Here is an 18,542-nt window from a genome sequence, read left to right as displayed (position 1 = left end):
ACATGACCACAACTGAGCCAATGGTTCTTGAAATTTGCTTTGATATACGAATGCTTTGGATTACAAGCATGTTTCTGAAACGAATTAGCTCGTAAACCAAGGTTTTACTGTACGTGATTTCATCTGGAAATCAGGTAAAAGTTGAATGCAGAGAAGTTAGCAGCATTCAGAAGGCTGATCTACATCGGCCACAAATCTAAAAAACTGCAGTGAGGTGGTGAAGAGACCCAGGGAATCAAGAATGTTTACAGAATCATTTCTAGGGTGGTGTGCGTGAAATAATTCATGTAACCAATGACCCACCATTTCCGAGGTCTTTTATTATACAAATACTTACTGCAGAAATATTAGACAACACAAATAAGGATGGTGACACCTGGGTGGCTCAGACGATTGAGCATCCGACTTCGACGCAGGTTATGATCTTGTAGTTTGTGGGTTCAAACCCCGCATCGGGCTCTCTGCTGTCCCAGAACCTGCTTTGGATCCTCTAGTCTCCCTCTCTCTCTGCCCCTCCCTCACCCCACCTCTCTCTCTCTCAAAAATAGACATTAAAAAAAATACAAATAAGGATGGAAAAAAAAATCACCTGTATTGCCATGACCTAGGGACAACACTGTTAATACTGTGGTGAAGATCCTTCCAGATTGTTTTCTATCAACAGCAGTATTATATATTTTTCCCCTTAAAAATCAGACCATAACTGGGGCACCTGGGTGGCTAACTTCAGCTCAGGTCATGATCTCACAGTTTGTGAGTTCGAGCCCCACATTGGGCTCTGTGCTGACAGCTCGGAGCCTGGAGCCTGCTTCGGATTCTGTCTCCCTTTCTCTCTGCTCGTCCCCTGCTTGCACTCTCTTTCTCTCTCAAAAATAAGCATTAAATCGGGGCGCCTGGGTGGCGCAGTCGGTTAAGCGTCCGACTTCAGCCAGGTCACGATCTCGTGGTCCCTGAGTTCGAGCCCCGCGTCAGGCTCTGGGCTGATGGCTCGGAGCCTGTTTCTGATTCTGTGTCTCCCTCTCTCTCTGCCCCTCCCCTGTTCATGCTCTGTCTCTCTCTGTCCCCCCAAAAATAAATAAAACATTGAAAAAAAAAAAGAAAAAAAATTCAAAAATAAGCGTTAAAAAAAAATTTTTTTTTAAATCAGACTATAACTTACATACTACTTGGAATCCTGCTTTCTTCATGTACCTAGAACCTATCTTTCCACATCAAGACATCTTTTTTACTTTATCTCAGTATTTTTAATGGCTACGGACTGCTTCTTCTATGGGTGTACCAAATTGAACCATTCTGCTATCATTAGTATTGATTTCCAGTTTTTTACTGTTAGAAAAAAGCTACAGTGAATGACCTTTTTGCTAAATCTTTGTGCACATAGAAAGCCACTTCTCAGTACTACATTCTGGATCATGCGTGGCACCTGGCATTCAAGAGGACCTCTCCCTGTGGAGGTTCTAAGGCCTCACTGCTAGAGAGAGGCCACCCCTCCCCAATCTCCAGGGGTCAGAGAAACCCCAGAGCAGCTCAGTTTGGATGTACCCGATGTCCTGACTCTCCTGCTTTATTTAGGACATCATGAAAATCACTGTAAAAGGGAAGACAATGTAAGTGAAATGCCAGAACTTTCCCTAAATCTGTTTGCCATGATGTCGAAAAGTAAACATTTCCCACTATTTATTACCACCACCTTTGCAGAACCAGTTTCCTTTCAGTCTTCCTGTCTGACAGAATTAAGGTTTGCTGTGAGCCAGAAGGAAGCAGAGCCTTGTAGAATGATCTTCTAGCAACTGAAATGAAACCTGTACTGACCCAGAACAAGGTAATAACTGTTTTTTCTATTGTATTTTTATTTTGCATTCCCCAGACTCCTTTTTTTAGCTGCGTAAGATATGGATTCACAGGATGCCTGGGTGGCTCAGTCGGTTAAGTGTTGGACTCTTGATTTCAGCCCAGGTCACGATCTCACAGACCTTGTCATTGAGTCCCGCATGGGGCTCTGTGCTGACAGCACGGAGGCTGCTTGGGATTCTGTCTCTCTGCCCCTCTCCCCCACTCATGCTCTCTCAAAAATAAACCCTTAAAAAAAAAAAAAAAACATATGGGGGCGCCTGGGCGGCTCAGTTGGTTACGTATATGACTTCGGCTCAGGTCATGATCTCACAGTTTGTGAGCTCGAGCCCCACTTTGGGCTCCATGCTAACAGTGTGGAGCCTGCATGGGATTCTCCTTCTCTCTCTGCCCCTTGCTCACTCACGCCCTCTCTCGCTCCAAAAAAAAAAAAAAAAAAAAATGGATTCACAAGATGGTACATTTAAATCTTTTTTGGGAGCAACTGGCTGGCTCAGTCAGTGGAACGTGCAACTCTGGATCTCAGGGTCAAGAGTTCAAGCCCCACGCTGGGTGTAGAGATTATAAATAAACTTAAAAAAAATCTTTTTATTAAAGCAGTTATTGTCACTGCTCCACTTTGGAATTTTAAAATGTAAATCCCTAGAGTCTGAATTTTGGGGATGAAATTTCTGTTTTTATGTTTTGGTCCTTCCCCAGAAAAGCCAATTCCAACATGTAACTAAGCATAGCCAGACTTCTAAGTAAGTTAAAAGAATCCTGTCTTCTTTTCTCTAAATAGTTGGAGGAGACACAGAGTAGAATCTTGAAGGGCTAGAGCCCCCATTTTAAAATCTCACTGAGGGGCGCCTGGGTGGCTCAGTCGGTTAAGCGGCCGACTTCAGCTCAGGTCACGATCTCGAGGTCCGTGAGTTCGAGCCCCGCGTCAGGCTCTGGGCTGACGGCTCAGAGCCTGGAGCCTGCTTCCGATTCTGTGTCTCCCTCTCTCTCTGCCCCTCCCCCATTCATGCTCTGTCTCTCTCTGTCCCCAAAATAAATAAACGTTAGAAACAAAAAAAATTTTAAATCTCACTGAAACAGCCTCTCGCCTTGGATTTTGGAAGAGATACATTGATCACCGGGAACGGCTCACACAGAATCCAGAAAGTGCTCGCTAGCCAGCAGATCCTCATCAGAAGGCAGTTCTGTAATCCCTATGACTCTAGGAGCACCAGGTTCTATAACGTCTAAACATCTAAACATGGTTAGCTTGATTCAGGCAGGAATCTCTTCAAACAAGACCAGTTCTTATGGGAAAGGTGCCTTTGGGGGACTTTCTAAGATTCAGTGTTGCACTCAATGGATACTCCGTTCTCTTGGTACTCAACACATGCTCCTTGAAATCAACAGGAACATATTAGTAAATAGCGTTCTCGGATTTTCCCGAAACCAGCCTTACCCAAATTCTGAACGCTGGTAAGTTTTCGTGACCTTTAGGAAACCGTATTAAAAGGCCCCTGGATGGCTCAGTTGGTTAAGCGTCCGACTCTTGATTTCGACTCGGGCCATGATCTTATGGTTTGTGAGCTTGAGCCCCGTGTGGGGCTCTGCACTGACAGTATGGAGCCTGCTTAGGGTTCTCTCTGTTCCTCTCTTTCTGCCCTTCCCCTGCTTGCACGTGCGCTCTATCTCAAAAAAACAAACAAACGAACGAACATTTAAAAGACAGAACACTGTATTAAGTCTCCTAAGAATGGCCTGAGTGAACTGAGGCAAGACCTTGGTGGGTGCTGAGACAGACGTCACAACGGTGGTACCATGATTAAATAAGTTTTTATTGTCACATTTAACTGCTTTGTCAGATACACATTGTAGGTTTCAGTATGGCATAAAAATAAAGATATTTTCCTGAATGTCAGAATCTGAACAGAGGAGATGGCTATGGCACTTAAAAAAATGAAATTCACACTGGTGCTGAAGCTGCTAGAAGGGAGCCGATAACCAGAACACATGTGCAGATGAAGAGGTCTGCAACATCTCAAATCGAATGGCAGTGGTGTAAGGCCAACAAAACAGTGACAGCAGGAAAGTACAGACCCCAGAGTGGATCTCGGAAGAACGGCACTTTTAGCATTTCATTTTTCGGTCTACACGGTGTCATTTAGTATTGGAACCGAAGCTCAGGGAGTCGACTTCTCTGCAACGAAATAAAACTACTTTTCCAGAACCCGGATTTTAAGCCTCTTTTAAAACCTTTCTTATCCTCACAGGTTTTAACTAGTTCACGGGAAAGGCAGTCACATCCCAAAGCGTTAACTTCGCGGGCTGACCTCATCACAAACGCTGGGTCTTGTCATTTCCAAACCAGGAGCCTAGCGCGCTCATGAATGTCTTTAGTGGTTTCACACATTCTGGGCAAAACTAGAAAACAAGCGGTAATTAAATAAAAATAGAAGTGCATCCCAACAGAAAGTCTCTACGCATTCTGCAACTATCCTCCAAGTAGCAATTTAAAAAATAATAAGTATGGTTATTCAGATTTAAAATAAATCTCTAGTCACCAAGATTCCCAAATGGTTTATCAAATGTCTTTCCTCCACAAATAAAACTAACACTAGGATTGGTCAGAATTGCTAAATGCGTTATATCCCTTACGTACGAACTCAGCTAACTCCACTGTGTCTGGAGTCTGTTCAGCATGAAGCGCAGGTCTGGAACAGAACTCCTTTCTGTTATCTGCTGCTGTGTGTCCTTCGGTTGGAAGACTCCAGAACAGAGACCATAAATGTGGCTAGTGCAACAAAGCAGTCACTGTCATACCCCGAAAGAAAAATAAGTAATTTATTTTATGACATACTTATTTGGATGATTACTTACTGGTAATTAGTATCTCTACATTTTTTTTTTTTTTTTTGAAAGGCAACCATTTTAAGTGACAACAGATATCAGGCTAGTAGAAAAGAGTTGAAACAAAGCCCTCTCTTTTGATCTCACAAAGTCATGCAGACAAGAGAAGGTCCATCCGATTTGTTCCAATCAGGCTTCTTGGAATTATCAAAATTTCTTTCTGGCAAAGATGAATTTGGCTCATCATAGAAAGAAGGTTCTTTGAAGGCTGCTGCTAAACTCGTTTCCCTTTGAAAAAGTAAATTTCAAGGCATGATAGTGCAAGAGGTAAGTTTTTGATTTATAGAACATTTATAGACTAATTGTGCTTAGTCTCTAATTTTTCCAATTTATTCGAAAGAACAGAAACTATGTTGATAAGTTTCACTCTGCCTAAATTTACCAGTACATCCATGAATCGCACCAGAATTAGGACAATTTGATTATCTTAATGATTCGGTCGCGAAACCTGCGCACTGCGACTGCAGGTGGGAACCGGTGGACGTGAGGCTCCTACCAGTTAGTTCTGTGCCCGGGGACCCTCCTGTTGGGTGTCCGGGGCTCTGAGAAAGCAGTTCTCCCCCCTCCCCCAGATTAAGTCCTCAAAAACCTCTCTCAATAAGCAATGAAGAAAAACCATGCTAAGTGGAGAGTTTCTTGTTTAGCTAAATCTGGGAGGTCTGAGTGTTCCTGGAGCCCCCGTCGGGATGTGTCAGGGCTCGAGAATCCCTCGAATGGGAGTATTCGCTGTTAGAGGGTTCTGTGGGGTCAATCAAATTTTCATAATCGCTGTCATCGGACTCCTCGACACTGTCTCCAGCTGCTCTTTGGGAAGGAGGAAGGTCTGTGTCGCTCCCGGGACACTGCAGTCCGGCACTGCTGGAAGCGTAACTGGAAGAACCCACGGCCTGCGGTCGAGGCATAAAGACACTAGTTTCCATGCGAGAATGGCTCAAAGTACTTTCTTGATTGTTTGGGTGAAAATCAGAATAAGGGGGAGGAGGATCGGAGGCCTCTGCGTCTCCAAGCGTACTTCTACCTTCGGCTGCAAGCCCAGTGTAGGGCATCCGGGGGCTGAAGGCCGGTCCCGAACTTTCGGATGGCACCTGCCTGCTGATCATCGCCTGCTGCAGTCCTGGACCAAAACAAAGAACACTGTAACACTTTCTCTATTTTGGCAGCTTTGCATCTCAACGCACTAAGCAGTCAGCCTGAATGTTCCAGGGAATGGCAACAAAGCAGTGAAACTGATTACTACTCTTAATTATCTTACATGTGCACGGTACTTCATAATTTACAAAACATGTTCCTATAATTACTTCATAATTTACAAAACATGTTCCTGTAATTTATTTAAGCCTCAAAAAAAAACTTCTGCGGGGGGGCGCCTGGGTGGCTCAGTTGGTTGAGCGTCCGGCTTTATAGCTCAGGGCATGATCTTGCAGTTTGTGGGCTCGAACTCTCTGCTATCAGTGTAGAGCCCACTTCGGATCCTGTCGCTCTCTCTCTGTCCCTCCCCGGCTCGTGTGCTCTCTCTCTCTCAAAAATAAATAATCATTTAACAAAATACTAAGGTTTTCAGAAGGTTTTATTATTATTATTATTATTATTATTATTATTATTATTATTATTCAGAAGGTTTTAACAAAAACCTTCTGAAGTCGTCATTAATATCACCGTTCGCCAAATGATTACACAAGGGACCAGAGTTCACAAAGGCTAAGTGACTTCACTAAGGGAGCAACTAGAAGTGAGGCCCTGATACTCAAAGGCAGATCTTCTAATTCCAAATCCTGTGCTGTTTCCCTCCCCTGTTGCTTACTGTGCTTACAGACTGTGGGGACGGGAATGAACAGTCCTTACCACCCGTGGCAGTCATTTGAATGTGAGTTTCTTCTTTGATAGACATCAAAAAGCATTTCTCTTTACAACTACTCATCACAATACACCCGTATACCATTTTCTCCTTCAAAGTTTAAAAGCCCTATATTAGTTGGCCAATTTTCCAGGTTCTAGGCCATAAATACAGCACATTTTTTTTTCTTTTTTCTTTTCCTTTAAGGTAAGCTCTACACCCAACGTTGGGCTCAAACTCACCACCCTGAGATCAAGAACTGCACTCTCCATCGGTTGAGCCAGCCGGGCACCCCAATATAGTGCATTTTTGTGTATGCTCTGGAATAATACCACAACTAGGAGTCCACAGCCTTGAAAAACACTCATACAAAATTTAGAAAAGAACAGAGAAAATAAGATCACCCATAATTCTATCGCCTAGATAATACTATTAGACTTTTGGTGAAAAGAGTACAGGATTTGTTGGAGTTAAAACATAAACATTTTAGGGGCATCTGAATGGCTCAGCTGGTTGAGTGTCCAACTTCGGCTCAGGTCATGATCTCACGGTTTGTGAGTTCAAACCCCAGTCGTGCTCTGTGCTGACAGATCAGAGCCTGGAGCCTGCTTCAGATTCTGTGTCTCCCTCTCTCTCTGCCCCTCCCCTGCTCATGCTCTGTCTCTCAAAACTGAATAAATGTTAAATAAATAAAGAAATAAATAAAAATTAAAAATTAAAAAAAAAAAAAAAGATAAAGATTTTAGATGTCAACCCTTCCCCCCCTTTCTGAATTCCAGTCTTATTATCCAGCCTGGTGTGTGTGTGTATTTTATTTTATTTATTTTTTTTTTTTTAATTTTTTAAATTTATTTTTGAGACAGAGAGAGACAGAGCATGAACGGGGGAGGGTCAGAGAGAGAGGGAGACACAGAATCCGAAGCAGGCTCCAGGCTCTGAGCTGTCAGCACAGAGCCCAACGCGGGGCTCGAACCCACGGACCGTGAGATCATGACCCGAGCCGAAGTCGGACGCTCAACCGACTGAGCCACCCAGGCGCCCCTGTGTGTGTATTTTAAACATAGCTGACATTGTGCGTTTATGTCATTTTATATCCTAGTGCTTTCTGGGTACTATCTCAGGTCATTACTGGGTATTATCTGGTAATATGCTGGTAATATAGTGGGTATTATCCCAGGTCATTAAAAATTCACCTTAATGGCTGTACAATATTCCACCATATAGATATGCCATAATTTATTCAATTATTCTACTGCTATTTATTTGACTACTCCAATAGGTTGTTTCTAAGATTTTAGAGTTACAAAGTTGTGATTATTATTCTTGTGTAGAAATCCTTGTCTGCATTTCTGATTATCTCTCAAAAAATGTTAACACTAAATGTGAATCAGGTATCACTTACCTGGAAATATAAATTACCTTTTAATTGGTTTACAAATATTTTTTTTTAAGTTACTTTTTTTTTTTTAAGTTTATTTGCTTATTTTGGGAGAATGTGCATCCAAGCGGGGGAGGGACAGAGAGAGAGAGAATCCCAAGCAGGCTCTGCTCTGTCAGTGCAGAGCCTGATGTGGGATTCGATCTCTTAAACCGAAATCAAGAGTCGGACGCTTAACCGACTGAGCCACCCAGATGTCCCGGTTTGCAAGTATTCTTCTTAAGTCAGAAAAGATTATACGTTTAATGTACACATGTTAAATGTGGTGATGCTATGGCAAACATGTCTCTTCCCATGCTGGAATCAATAGATTCTTAGGCCTAATTCTCATTCAACCGGCTGGTTCCCTTAGCCTAATTGTATCCATTCATCCACAGCTACCAAAAAACAGACATTACAGCTTTTGTTGTGATCCTATGAATCAAATGTGAAGTTAAAAGAATATTGGATCTGGGAAGGCAAGCTGGTGTAGCCACTCTGGAAAACAGTATGGAGGTTCCTCAAAAAACTGAAAACAGAACTACCCTACGACCCAGCAAGGGGCACATGTACCCCCATGTTTAGAGCGGCACTATCGACAATAGCCAAAGGATGGAAATGGCCCGAATGTCCATCGAGGGACGAATGGATAAAGAAGATGTGGTATATATCTACAATGGAGTATCACTCGGCAATCAAAAAGAATGAAATCTTGCCATTGGCAACTACGTGGATGGAACCACGTGGAGGGTATTACGCTAAGTGAAATTAGTCACTCAGAGAAAGACAAAAATCATAGGACTTCACTCCTATGAGGACTTTAAGAGACAAAACAGATGAACGTAAGGGAAGGGAAACAAAAATAATATAAAAACAGGGAGGGACAAAACAAAAGAGACTCATAAATATGGAGAACAAACTGAGGATTGCTGGAGGGGTTGTGGGAGGGGGGATGGGCTACAGGGGTAAGGGGCAGTAAGGAATCTACTCCCAAAATCATTGTTGCACTATACGCTAATTTGGACGTAAATTTAAAAAATAAAATTAAAAAAAAAAAGAATATTGGGTCGCTCCTTTATGCGGTATGATGAACACGGGACATGATCCCCACCCGGGAGGCGTGCGGGGTTACTAACTCAGTCGGGAACTTCACGTCTGCTATGAACAGACCATAGCGGTCAAGGCACACAAGTCTGCGGCAACCCCTTCCTGCGATTTATTCTCACTTGCTTCAGCCTTTCTCCTTTTAATCTCCTCTTTTGGTTTCAGAGACTTGGGAAGGACACCATGGGAAACAGTACTTCTCTTCTGGAAAGCTCAGAGACAAGCAAACGCTCTCTCGCCATCAGCCTCACGCGGGGCTGGACGAGTGTGGAAGGGTTCTCGTGATTTATCGTGTGGTTCGACGTTTGAAACGAGACGTCTCCCTGATACCAAATGGTGAAAGTAATGGGAAACTCACTTCTTTCTTGCTCCTTTTCATGTTTCCTCTGAGTGATTTGTCTTCTCAATTTGTTCACTTCTGCCTGACAAGACGCAACAACTCGCTCGCTCTTTTCCACATCTGCACACACTGCCTGAGGGAAAAAATGACAACAGAACAGTCCGTTTCAAATTCAAGCACGAGGCGTTCCACGGAGACAGCACTGACTGGAGCCCTAGGAAGAGCTCAGACGCTGCCTCGAGTCACAAAGCAGATGTGGGAGGCAGAGCGGGATCAGGAGGGCCCAAGGGACAGGTCCTGTTATCCACTGACTTGCTTCCTTAATTCTGTGAAGATGATGATGCTATTGAGCCTCCGGACTCTTGAAAAATAAGGGTAAGATGGGAAAGATTTGATTCTTTCCCTCGCGTACCAGTCTAGCATCCAAAGGATGAACAACAGATAGGACAGGAATGAGAGGCTTCCAACTTTAATTTATAACCAACAATCAAAAATCAGATGTCACAAATAAACTTATTTCACAGAAAAGATTTATCATTAGGGAGAGCGGGGAGGAAAAGTTTCGAGTCGAGACTTAATAAAGACAGCCAGGGAGTCTACACCTATGCCACCCGGCTACTCCCATCAAGGCACCCGATGCGTTACTGGCGGCTGCACAGCAGGCCTTATGCAGTCGGCAGTGAAGTGAGAACAGCCACTCCGAGGTCGGCCAGACAGTGCCGACAGCCTGCAAAGAGCACGGTCATGAATTTAGGACAAAAAGCTGTTTTTCACTGCACGTTCCTTCCATAGCAGAAATACCAGAAACTGCCAGAAAGTAGGCCGGTCACCAGCGAGCCTGCATAAAGCTCCCTGTGCTGCTAGGTGGGCCGGGACCCTACTCTGGAACACTAACGCTGGAAACTGCGTCGTGTGTGCTTTCTGCTTTGGCCCCAAGCCGATCAGTGTGCTTCCCTCTTTTTCGGTAGCTGCCTGCACTCCCCTCGCTGTTCCTTGGGGCTTCTTCCTCAAAGCTAGGCTTTCTCCAGGTCTGGGAGAGCTTCTTCAGCCACACCACTTCCCCTCTGGTTCTCAGAGCCTCTTTTGTCCTTAGGGTTCAGAGCAGATTACTCCTAGGAACACACTGGGGATGATGAAAAGATCGTGGGAAAGTACTGTTAGCACCTAGCTCAATCACTGGCTTGTAGGAGATGTTGCCATAAATACTTGTTGCATGAATGACTAGGAATGAACAGGCTCCAGGGAGATCCTCCCACTCGATGGAGGCAGCTGGGGGCGAAGCGAGTGAACCGGAGCGAAGGAACAGGGCTGTACCGGTCACGGGCGCCCTTTGATGCGGTCCCAACTCCGAGTGTCCTGATGGAGACAGCTGTGTTCTCAGCACTCCTTTAAACGTGGAATGTATTTCCCCAAAGAAAACACTGTTATAAACGGGGTCAGAAGTATTTAAACCAGTAATACTAATACCGTACTTCAGACTCTCTACTCTCAGGCGCATAATGAGACAGCCTTTTGTAGGCTGACGTGAGTAACTACCCCACACATCTGCTACTATTTGGGGAAAGCACGTTCTGACTTTTGGACCATGATTCATTTGTCGGTTGGGAGATGATTAAAAATTAAAGTAGGATTAAAAGCACTTGGGCATTATGAATAAGATAAAAAACTAGTAAATAGAGAGTTACCTGCACTTTCTCCTGAAGTGCATTATACACCTGATAAATCGCCCTGATGTCTTTCATGACTCCATCCTTGTCAAAAAAGTCAGTACTAGAAGACAGGAAAGAGACGTCACAAAATTATCACGACCGGAAAGGCATTTTCCTATCACTTCCGCCTCAATTCGTTACGTAAATGCTGCAGTTCCAAGCGGCTGTCTCAGCAGCAACGCCCATGCCACCAGAATCACGGAAGAGAACGAAAAAAGAACCCACGTTACCGAGACAACTTGCAAAGTAATAAAACGCTACCCATTTTTCAGTGACCGCGTTTAGCTTTGGAACCTCAGAAATATGCGCACTCTTTCAAAACGTCTATATCGACTGCAAAAACAACGACAACAAAACACCGGGGCAAATGTTTAAAACCAAGAGTACCGGTGAAGGTAAACTATCTTTTCGATAAGCATGAAATTCTGACACGTGGCGGTGGTGGGCTAGAGGACGACCTAGCAGCATTTTTCCACTTCAATCACATCAAGCTTGACCGCGCTTGTCTCCATGAATCTGTTAAACGCTGTTCACAGAAGAAAGGAAAACACTTCCATTTTACTTTCAACTTACCCATGCTCTTTGATAACTTTGGCGTAACTCTGAGAAGTATTTGGCACTGAAGAAACTTTGTACTCTTGCTGGCTAGTATTGCCTAGATTGGGGATAGCAAGGGATATCCTTTGATTATACCTGCGGAAGCATGGAGAAAGACCATGTCAAAGGCGCTGCTCTGCTTGAACCATGGATCCTGGCAGTAGGAGTTGGGAGTCTCGGCACCGATGAACTACCAGAAGGTCTCACGGAGCACCTATTTTTACAACCCAAGGACATATGAGCTGGTAGAAACTCGACTGTAAACTCCTTGAGAGCAGAGGTCCCGTCTCATACCTCCTTTGCATCCCCACAGCAACTGGCAGAGCGCTGAGGTTGTTGTTAAGAGCTTGGGAAATACCCACTGATTACTTAATGAAATCTTGCAAACGGCTATTTAACAATTAATAATTGTTTTCACAAAGGGCACCTGGGTAAGTAGCTCAGTCGGTCAAGCATCCGATTTTGGCTCAAGTCATGAGCTCATGATCGTGAGTTCGAGCCCTATACTGGACTCCCTGCTGTCAGCAAGGAGTCGGCTTCGGATCCTCTGTCTCCCTCTTTCTGCCCTTCCCTGCACATGCTCTCTCTCTCTCAAAAATAAATAAACATTTAGGGGCGCCTGGGTGGCTCAGTTGGTTAAGTATCCGACTTCGGTTCAGGTCATGATCCCACTGCTTGTGGGTTCGAGCCCCACGTCCGGCTCTGTGCTGACAGCTCAGAGCCTGGAGCCTGCTTCAGATTCTGTCTCCGTCTCTCTGCCCCTCCCCCGCTCAAGCTCGGTTTCTCTCTCAAATATAAATAAAAACAGTAAAAAAGAATTTTTTTTATTAATAACAATTATTTTCACTAATGTTGATGTGATATAGTTTACAAGTGAATTTCCAGAAAGAAACCTTTCTGTTATTTACAGATAGAGATCATAATCATGATTTTTTTTTTTTTTTTTTTGCTTTCATAAGTTCACAATGCAAAACCCTCATTAACCAGTAGGTGGATCAATTTTACAATTTTCTCTTTGAAATCGGTTTTAAAATTACAGGCTTCCAGAGCAGTAAAACTGTATTTCTACATAATGGATTACAGAGAAGCAAATGATGATTTCCAGCTATTTATTCCTATAAGAATTTATGCATAATTAACATATCTTGCTAATGTTTCTTGATTCAAAAACAATTTTAATTTATAAAACTGACAGGAAAATACCTTCTCTCATTACAAAGAAAGCTAGCTGAAAGAGAATTATAAAAGCTCTTTTTTTTTAATGTTTATTTATTTTTTTTTTGTAAGAGACAGAGGCAGAGCATGAGCATAGGAGGGGCAGAGAGACAGAGAGGGAGACACAGAGTCTGAAGCAGGCTCCAGGCTCTGAGCTGTCAATGCAGAGCCCGACGTGGGGCTCGAACCCATGAACTGTGAGATCCTGACCTGAGCCGAAGTCGGAGGCTTAACTGACTGAGCCCCCCAGGCGCCCCAAAAGCTTTTCTTTAAAGATGCAATAATGTGCACATTTTCAAAGTCATAAATCTCAATCATTTGCACAACATCTTTACTGTTTACATGAGGCTGGTGGGAATTCTTTCTTTACCTTCGATTTGGCCTAAAGAGAACATATTCTAAAGCATGAGTGGAATTGTTGGCGGTAGAGATGAAGCTGAAGAGAAGGAAGACGAGGTCGGGCACCCCAAGGATGCGGGTGAGCTGCTTATGGATCACCTGCTCTCTGTATGACATCTGCTGCTGTGTGTTTCGCCGGAATCTGTACCATCCAATAACCTTCTGCAATGAAAACAGAAGGAAGAAAGGTATTAAGACTTGCATGAAATCTTATGAATTTAATTCTGAACGTATCGATACAAACACCTGTAAACACGTTCATAGCAGCTTTACATGCAATAGCTCAAAACCAGAAATAACCCAATTGTTCATCAATAGGTGAATGAATAAACAAACAAGATTCCTAGAAGAAAACACAGGCGGCAATCTTTTGACGTCAGAAACATTTTTCTAGATATGCCTCCTCTGGCAAGGGAAACAAAAGCAACAATAAACTATTGGGACCACATCAAAATAAAAAGCTTCTGTGCAGCAAGGGAAATAATCAACAAAACTAAAAGACAACCTACTGAATGGGAGAAGATATTTGCAAATGATGTATCCAATATGGGGTTAATATCCAAAATATATAAAGAACTCCTACAACTCAACACCAAAAAACCAAATAATCCAATTTAAAAATGGGCAGAGGACATGAACAGACATTTTTTTGTAAAGAAGGCATACAGATGGCTAACAGCCACATGAAAAGATGCTCAACATCACTAATCATCAGGGAAATGCAAATCAAAACCACAAGGAGATATCGACTCACACCTGTCAGAACAGCTAAAAAAAACAAAAAACAAAAAACCCACAAGAAACAACAAATGTTGGTGAGGATGTGCATAGAAAGGAACTCTCGTGCACTGCTGGTGGGAATGCAAACTGGTACAGCCGTGGTGGGAAACAGTACGGAGGTTCCTCAAAGAATGAAAAATAAAATTACCATATGATCCAGTAATTCTGCTACTGGGCATTTACTCAAAGAAAACAAAAACACTAATTTGAAAAGATGTACACACCCCTGTGTTTACTGCAGCATTAATTACAATAACCAAGATATGGAAGCAGCTCAAGTGTCCATCCATAGAAGAATGGATAAAGAAGATATGGTAATATACACGATGGAGTATTAGGTATAAGAAAGAATGAAATCTTACCATTTGCACCAACATGGATAGATCTAGAGGGTTTAATGCTGCGTGAAATAGGTCAGTCAGAGAAAGACAAATATTGTATGTTTTCCTCATACGTGGAATTTAGGAAACAAATGAACAAAGCAAAAAGCGATCAACAAAAACGAAAAACAGACTCTTAACTACAGAGAACAAACTGGTGGTTGCCAGAGGGAGGTAGGTGGGGAAATGAGTGAAACAGACGAAGGATTAAGAGTATGTTTATCATGAGGAGCACTGAGTAACGTACAGAATTGTTGAATCATTTGTAAACCTGAAACAAATACAATACTATATATTAATTATACTTGAATTAAAGATTATAAATATACATATATATAAACTTTTAAAAAAGGGACAGAAGGAGATTTTGCAGGGATATGTTCATTATGTTATGCTGAAGGTTTCTTGGGGGTATGAATATTTCAAAACTTATTTAAGTGTGTACTCTAAATATGTGCAGCTCACTGTATGTCAATTATACCTCAATACAACGATTTAACGAGTTTAGCTTCGTCAGCTCTAACTATGGGCTAACTCAACTGACTAAGCAAATTAGACTGTTACGCTCTCTGGAAGAATATTTCTTGTAATATGATCTCCTAGACACCCGGGAGCTTAATCAACTGCTCCTGGGCCCTACCAAACCTGCAGAATCAGAACATCCAAGGGTAGAACCAGGAATATAAATTTAAAACAATTCCTTGAGTTTTTTCTTATACACACTAAAGTTTGAAAATCTCTGTTGTGGAAATACTTAACTCTATCAGAAGAATAACCTTCATATAGCCTCTTTCTTTGAAACATACAATTTAAGTGAAAATCCTGATTTAAGAAGTAAAGGTAGGGGCGCCTGGGTGGCGCACTCGGTTAAGCGTCCGGCTTCAGCCAGGTCACGATCTCGCGGTCCGTGAGTTCGAGCCCCGCGTCGGGCTCTGGGCTGATGGCTCAGAGCCTGGAGTCTGTTTCCGATTCTGTGTCTCCCTCTCTCTGCCCCTCCCCTGTTCATGCTCTGTCTCTCTCTGTCCCAAAAATAAATAAACGTTGAAAAAAAAAAATTTTTAAAAAAAAAAAAAGAAGTAAAGGTAATTAAAAATTGTTAGCATCACTTTTTTTCTTTTTTTAACATTTTCTCATTTTTAATGTTTATTATTTATTTATTTATTTTTAATATGAAATTTATTGTCGCATGACTTTTTTTCTAATGTTTGTTTATTTTTGAGGCAGAGAGAGCACGAGTGTGGGAGGGGCAGAGAGAGAGGCAGACAGAGGATCCAAAGCAGGCTCCCCGCTGACAGTAGTAAGCCCAATGTGGGGTTTGAACCCACAAACCATGAGATCACGACCTGAGGTGAAGTCAGAGGTTCAACCAGCTGAGCCACCCAGATGCCCTTGTTAGTGTCATTTTAAAATTAATAGTAAATTTCGATTATGTTTTGGAACTTTCATGTAGGAAGGAAATGAACCAACCTTTGCTGAACCCCTGTGCCCAGCCCCCAGATAGCTGTATTACAAATATTTTCACTAATTATCACAACTCTGGCAGGTGAGTAATGTTTTCTCCACTGGGTTTATATCACATGCAAGGAACTACAGGGAACAAAGAAATAGTTCCTGCCCTCATGGAGTTATTACTGACTATATAAAGCATAACTTCCAATAAAAGCAATTCATTCTGCTTTTTTTTTTTTAAGAAATATTTTCTTTTTTTTTTTTAATGATTATTTATTTTGAGAGAGAGACAGAGAGCTTGAGTGGAGGAGGGACAGAGAGAGACACACAGAAACCAAAGCAGGCCCCAGGCTCTGAGCTATCAGCACAGAGACCGACACAGGGCTTGAACCCACAAACTGTGAGGTCATGGCCTGAGCCAAAGTCGGACCCTTAACCGACTGAGCCACCCAGGTGTCCCCTGATACTCTTTTTTTAAAAAATACTTACTTATTTATTTTGAGAGAAAGAGACAGTGCACACAAGTGGGAGAGGGGCAGAGACAGAGACAGAGAGAGAATCCCAAGCAGGCTCCACGATGTCAGCACAGAGCCCAACGTGGGGCTCAGTCTCACAAACTGCGAGATCATGACCCAAGTTAAAATCAAGAGTCAGACGCTTAACTGAGTCACCCAGGCGCCCCAATTCTGATATTCTTTAAACAAAAATAAAACCCAAACATTTTCTGACAACGTTAAATCTTATAAAATACGTGTTGTCCAAAGTCGCAGAGCTAAGGAGTGACACCTAAGATGAGGAGCCTGTCCGCCTGTCTTCTCCACTGTATAATGGTAACTGTACAGTTCCAAACTGGTCACATGACAGTGGTCATTACAAAGTAAAAAGCAGTTAAAAAAAAAAAAGTGGGTAAGAAAAATCATCACCTTTCTGGAGCTACTGGCGCCTGAGAACACGCCGTATTGCACCGCGAGCTTCAGGAGTATGACGAGTAATACTGGAGTTAGCGCCTCTGGGGGTCTCTACTCCCCCCGCATCCCTGCAAAGGCCTGAGCGGTGCCGGCACATTGGTGGCTCCCAAGAAACACTCACTGATGAACAGAATCTTGCAAGGGGCTACTGGATGAGCACTAATGCTTTTCACTAGTGATTCCAATTGTTTTATTCCATTTGGGTTTTGTTTTCAATTTTTGTTTTTAATTTTTATTTATTTTTGAGATAGAGAAAGAGCATGAACGGGGGAGGGTCAGAGAGAGGGAGACACAGAATCTGAAGCAGGCTCCAGGTTCTGAGCTGTCAGCACAGAGCCTGACACGGGGCTCAAACTCATGAACTCGAGATCGTGACCTGAGCCAAAGTCGGATGCTCAACTGACTGAGCCACCCAGGCGCCCCTCCATTTGTATTTTCTGAGAAGTGGGGAGCTTTACACATTTATTTTGGATATCAACTGATAGTAATATACTTATTCATTTGATATTTGCTAAAAAGATGCCCCGTCATTCTGGTCAATGAAAGATGAGATGCCCAATTAATCCACACTGGTGACGTTTAGGATTCTACCTTTTAGAGCTTAACAAGCTAGCTGCAAGACTACTGAGAAACTACTTCACTGATACTAAAAAGCCCATTTTTTGACAATTATGTTTGGGCCGTGAGGAAAAAGTGTGGACATCTTTCCCTACAACCTTATTTCTGAAGTTTTATAGACAACTTTTCACAAAGACTTCCCGCTCTACTCTCAACTAGACATTCACTTACATTTTTTGGAGCCAAAGCTATCTATCATCCCCAGTCCTGGGCACACTTGTCACTTTCACGCCATGCGCCTTTTGGCCTTACGATGATACTAAGGTGGCAGTTATGTTTATCGTTATCTACTGCAGGGCAGATAGTCCAGAAGGGAGAAACCCTCCTCTCGCTTGCTGTTTTGGCCTTAGCCAAAACCCTGAGGCTCGTGCGAACTTTGTAAACACGAGATGGATTCAGCCAGGCCAGTGATTCCACACGCTGCCACGGATGTCCACACTGCACCTGCTGGGGGAATCTCACAGCACAAACCTCAGCCTCTATCTCAAGCCTACCACCAAAACACGTTTCAGCAATGTTGTGGACTTCCTATACTTGAGAGCCGCATACTCTTTTGTAAACATATTCCTAATATATTTCACGTATTAGTTTCTGTTGTGACAAAAATCTTTATTGGCTTGTATTTTTTTAATTTTTTTTTTTAACATTTATTTATTTTTGAGACAGAGAGAGACCGAGCATGAACGGGAGAGGGTCAGAGAGAGAGGGAGACACAGAATCCGAAGCAGGCTCCAGGCTCTGAGCTGTCAGCCCCGAGCCCAACGTGGGGCTCGAACTCACAGACCGTGAGATCATGACCTGAGCCGAAGTTAGACGCTCAACCGACTGAGCCACCCAGGCGCCCCTACTGGCTTGTATTTTTTAATGGAAAATTCTAGGAACCTGAGAACTTTTAAAATTACTGTATGTTTATTTTATGTGAGTTCAACTTACTAAGCTTTTGTTCAATTCTTAGAATTTTTCAATTAAATATTAGACCTGAAGCCTGTCTACCA

General features: G+C 42.8%; 1 protein-coding gene across 1 annotated transcript in view; it reads right to left on the bottom strand.

Annotated features, from left to right (window-relative positions):
- Positions 1 to 3,644: 3,644 nt before the first annotated feature.
- Positions 3,645 to 18,542, bottom strand: part of ABRAXAS2 (abraxas 2, BRISC complex subunit) — a 32,670-nt gene continuing 17,772 nt past the window's right edge. Inside the window, exons 5-9 of the mRNA XM_025917958.2 lie at positions 13,324 to 13,514; positions 11,715 to 11,834; positions 11,118 to 11,202; positions 9,451 to 9,565; positions 3,645 to 5,851 (exon numbers count right to left, since the gene is read on the bottom strand). Coding sequence (XP_025773743.2) covers positions 5,382 to 5,851; positions 9,451 to 9,565; positions 11,118 to 11,202; positions 11,715 to 11,834; positions 13,324 to 13,514 — 981 coding nt within the window. The 3' untranslated portion in view covers positions 3,645 to 5,381. The remainder of the gene's footprint in view (positions 5,852 to 9,450; positions 9,566 to 11,117; positions 11,203 to 11,714; positions 11,835 to 13,323; positions 13,515 to 18,542) is intronic.

This window comes from Puma concolor, chromosome D2 (genome assembly GCF_028749965.1).
Source record: "Puma concolor isolate L17-30 chromosome D2, mPumCon1.1.hap2, whole genome shotgun sequence".
NCBI lineage: Eukaryota > Metazoa > Chordata > Mammalia > Carnivora > Felidae > Puma > Puma concolor.
Note: the sequence above shows the minus strand (reverse complement) of the source record. Positions and strands in the feature narration are given on the sequence as shown.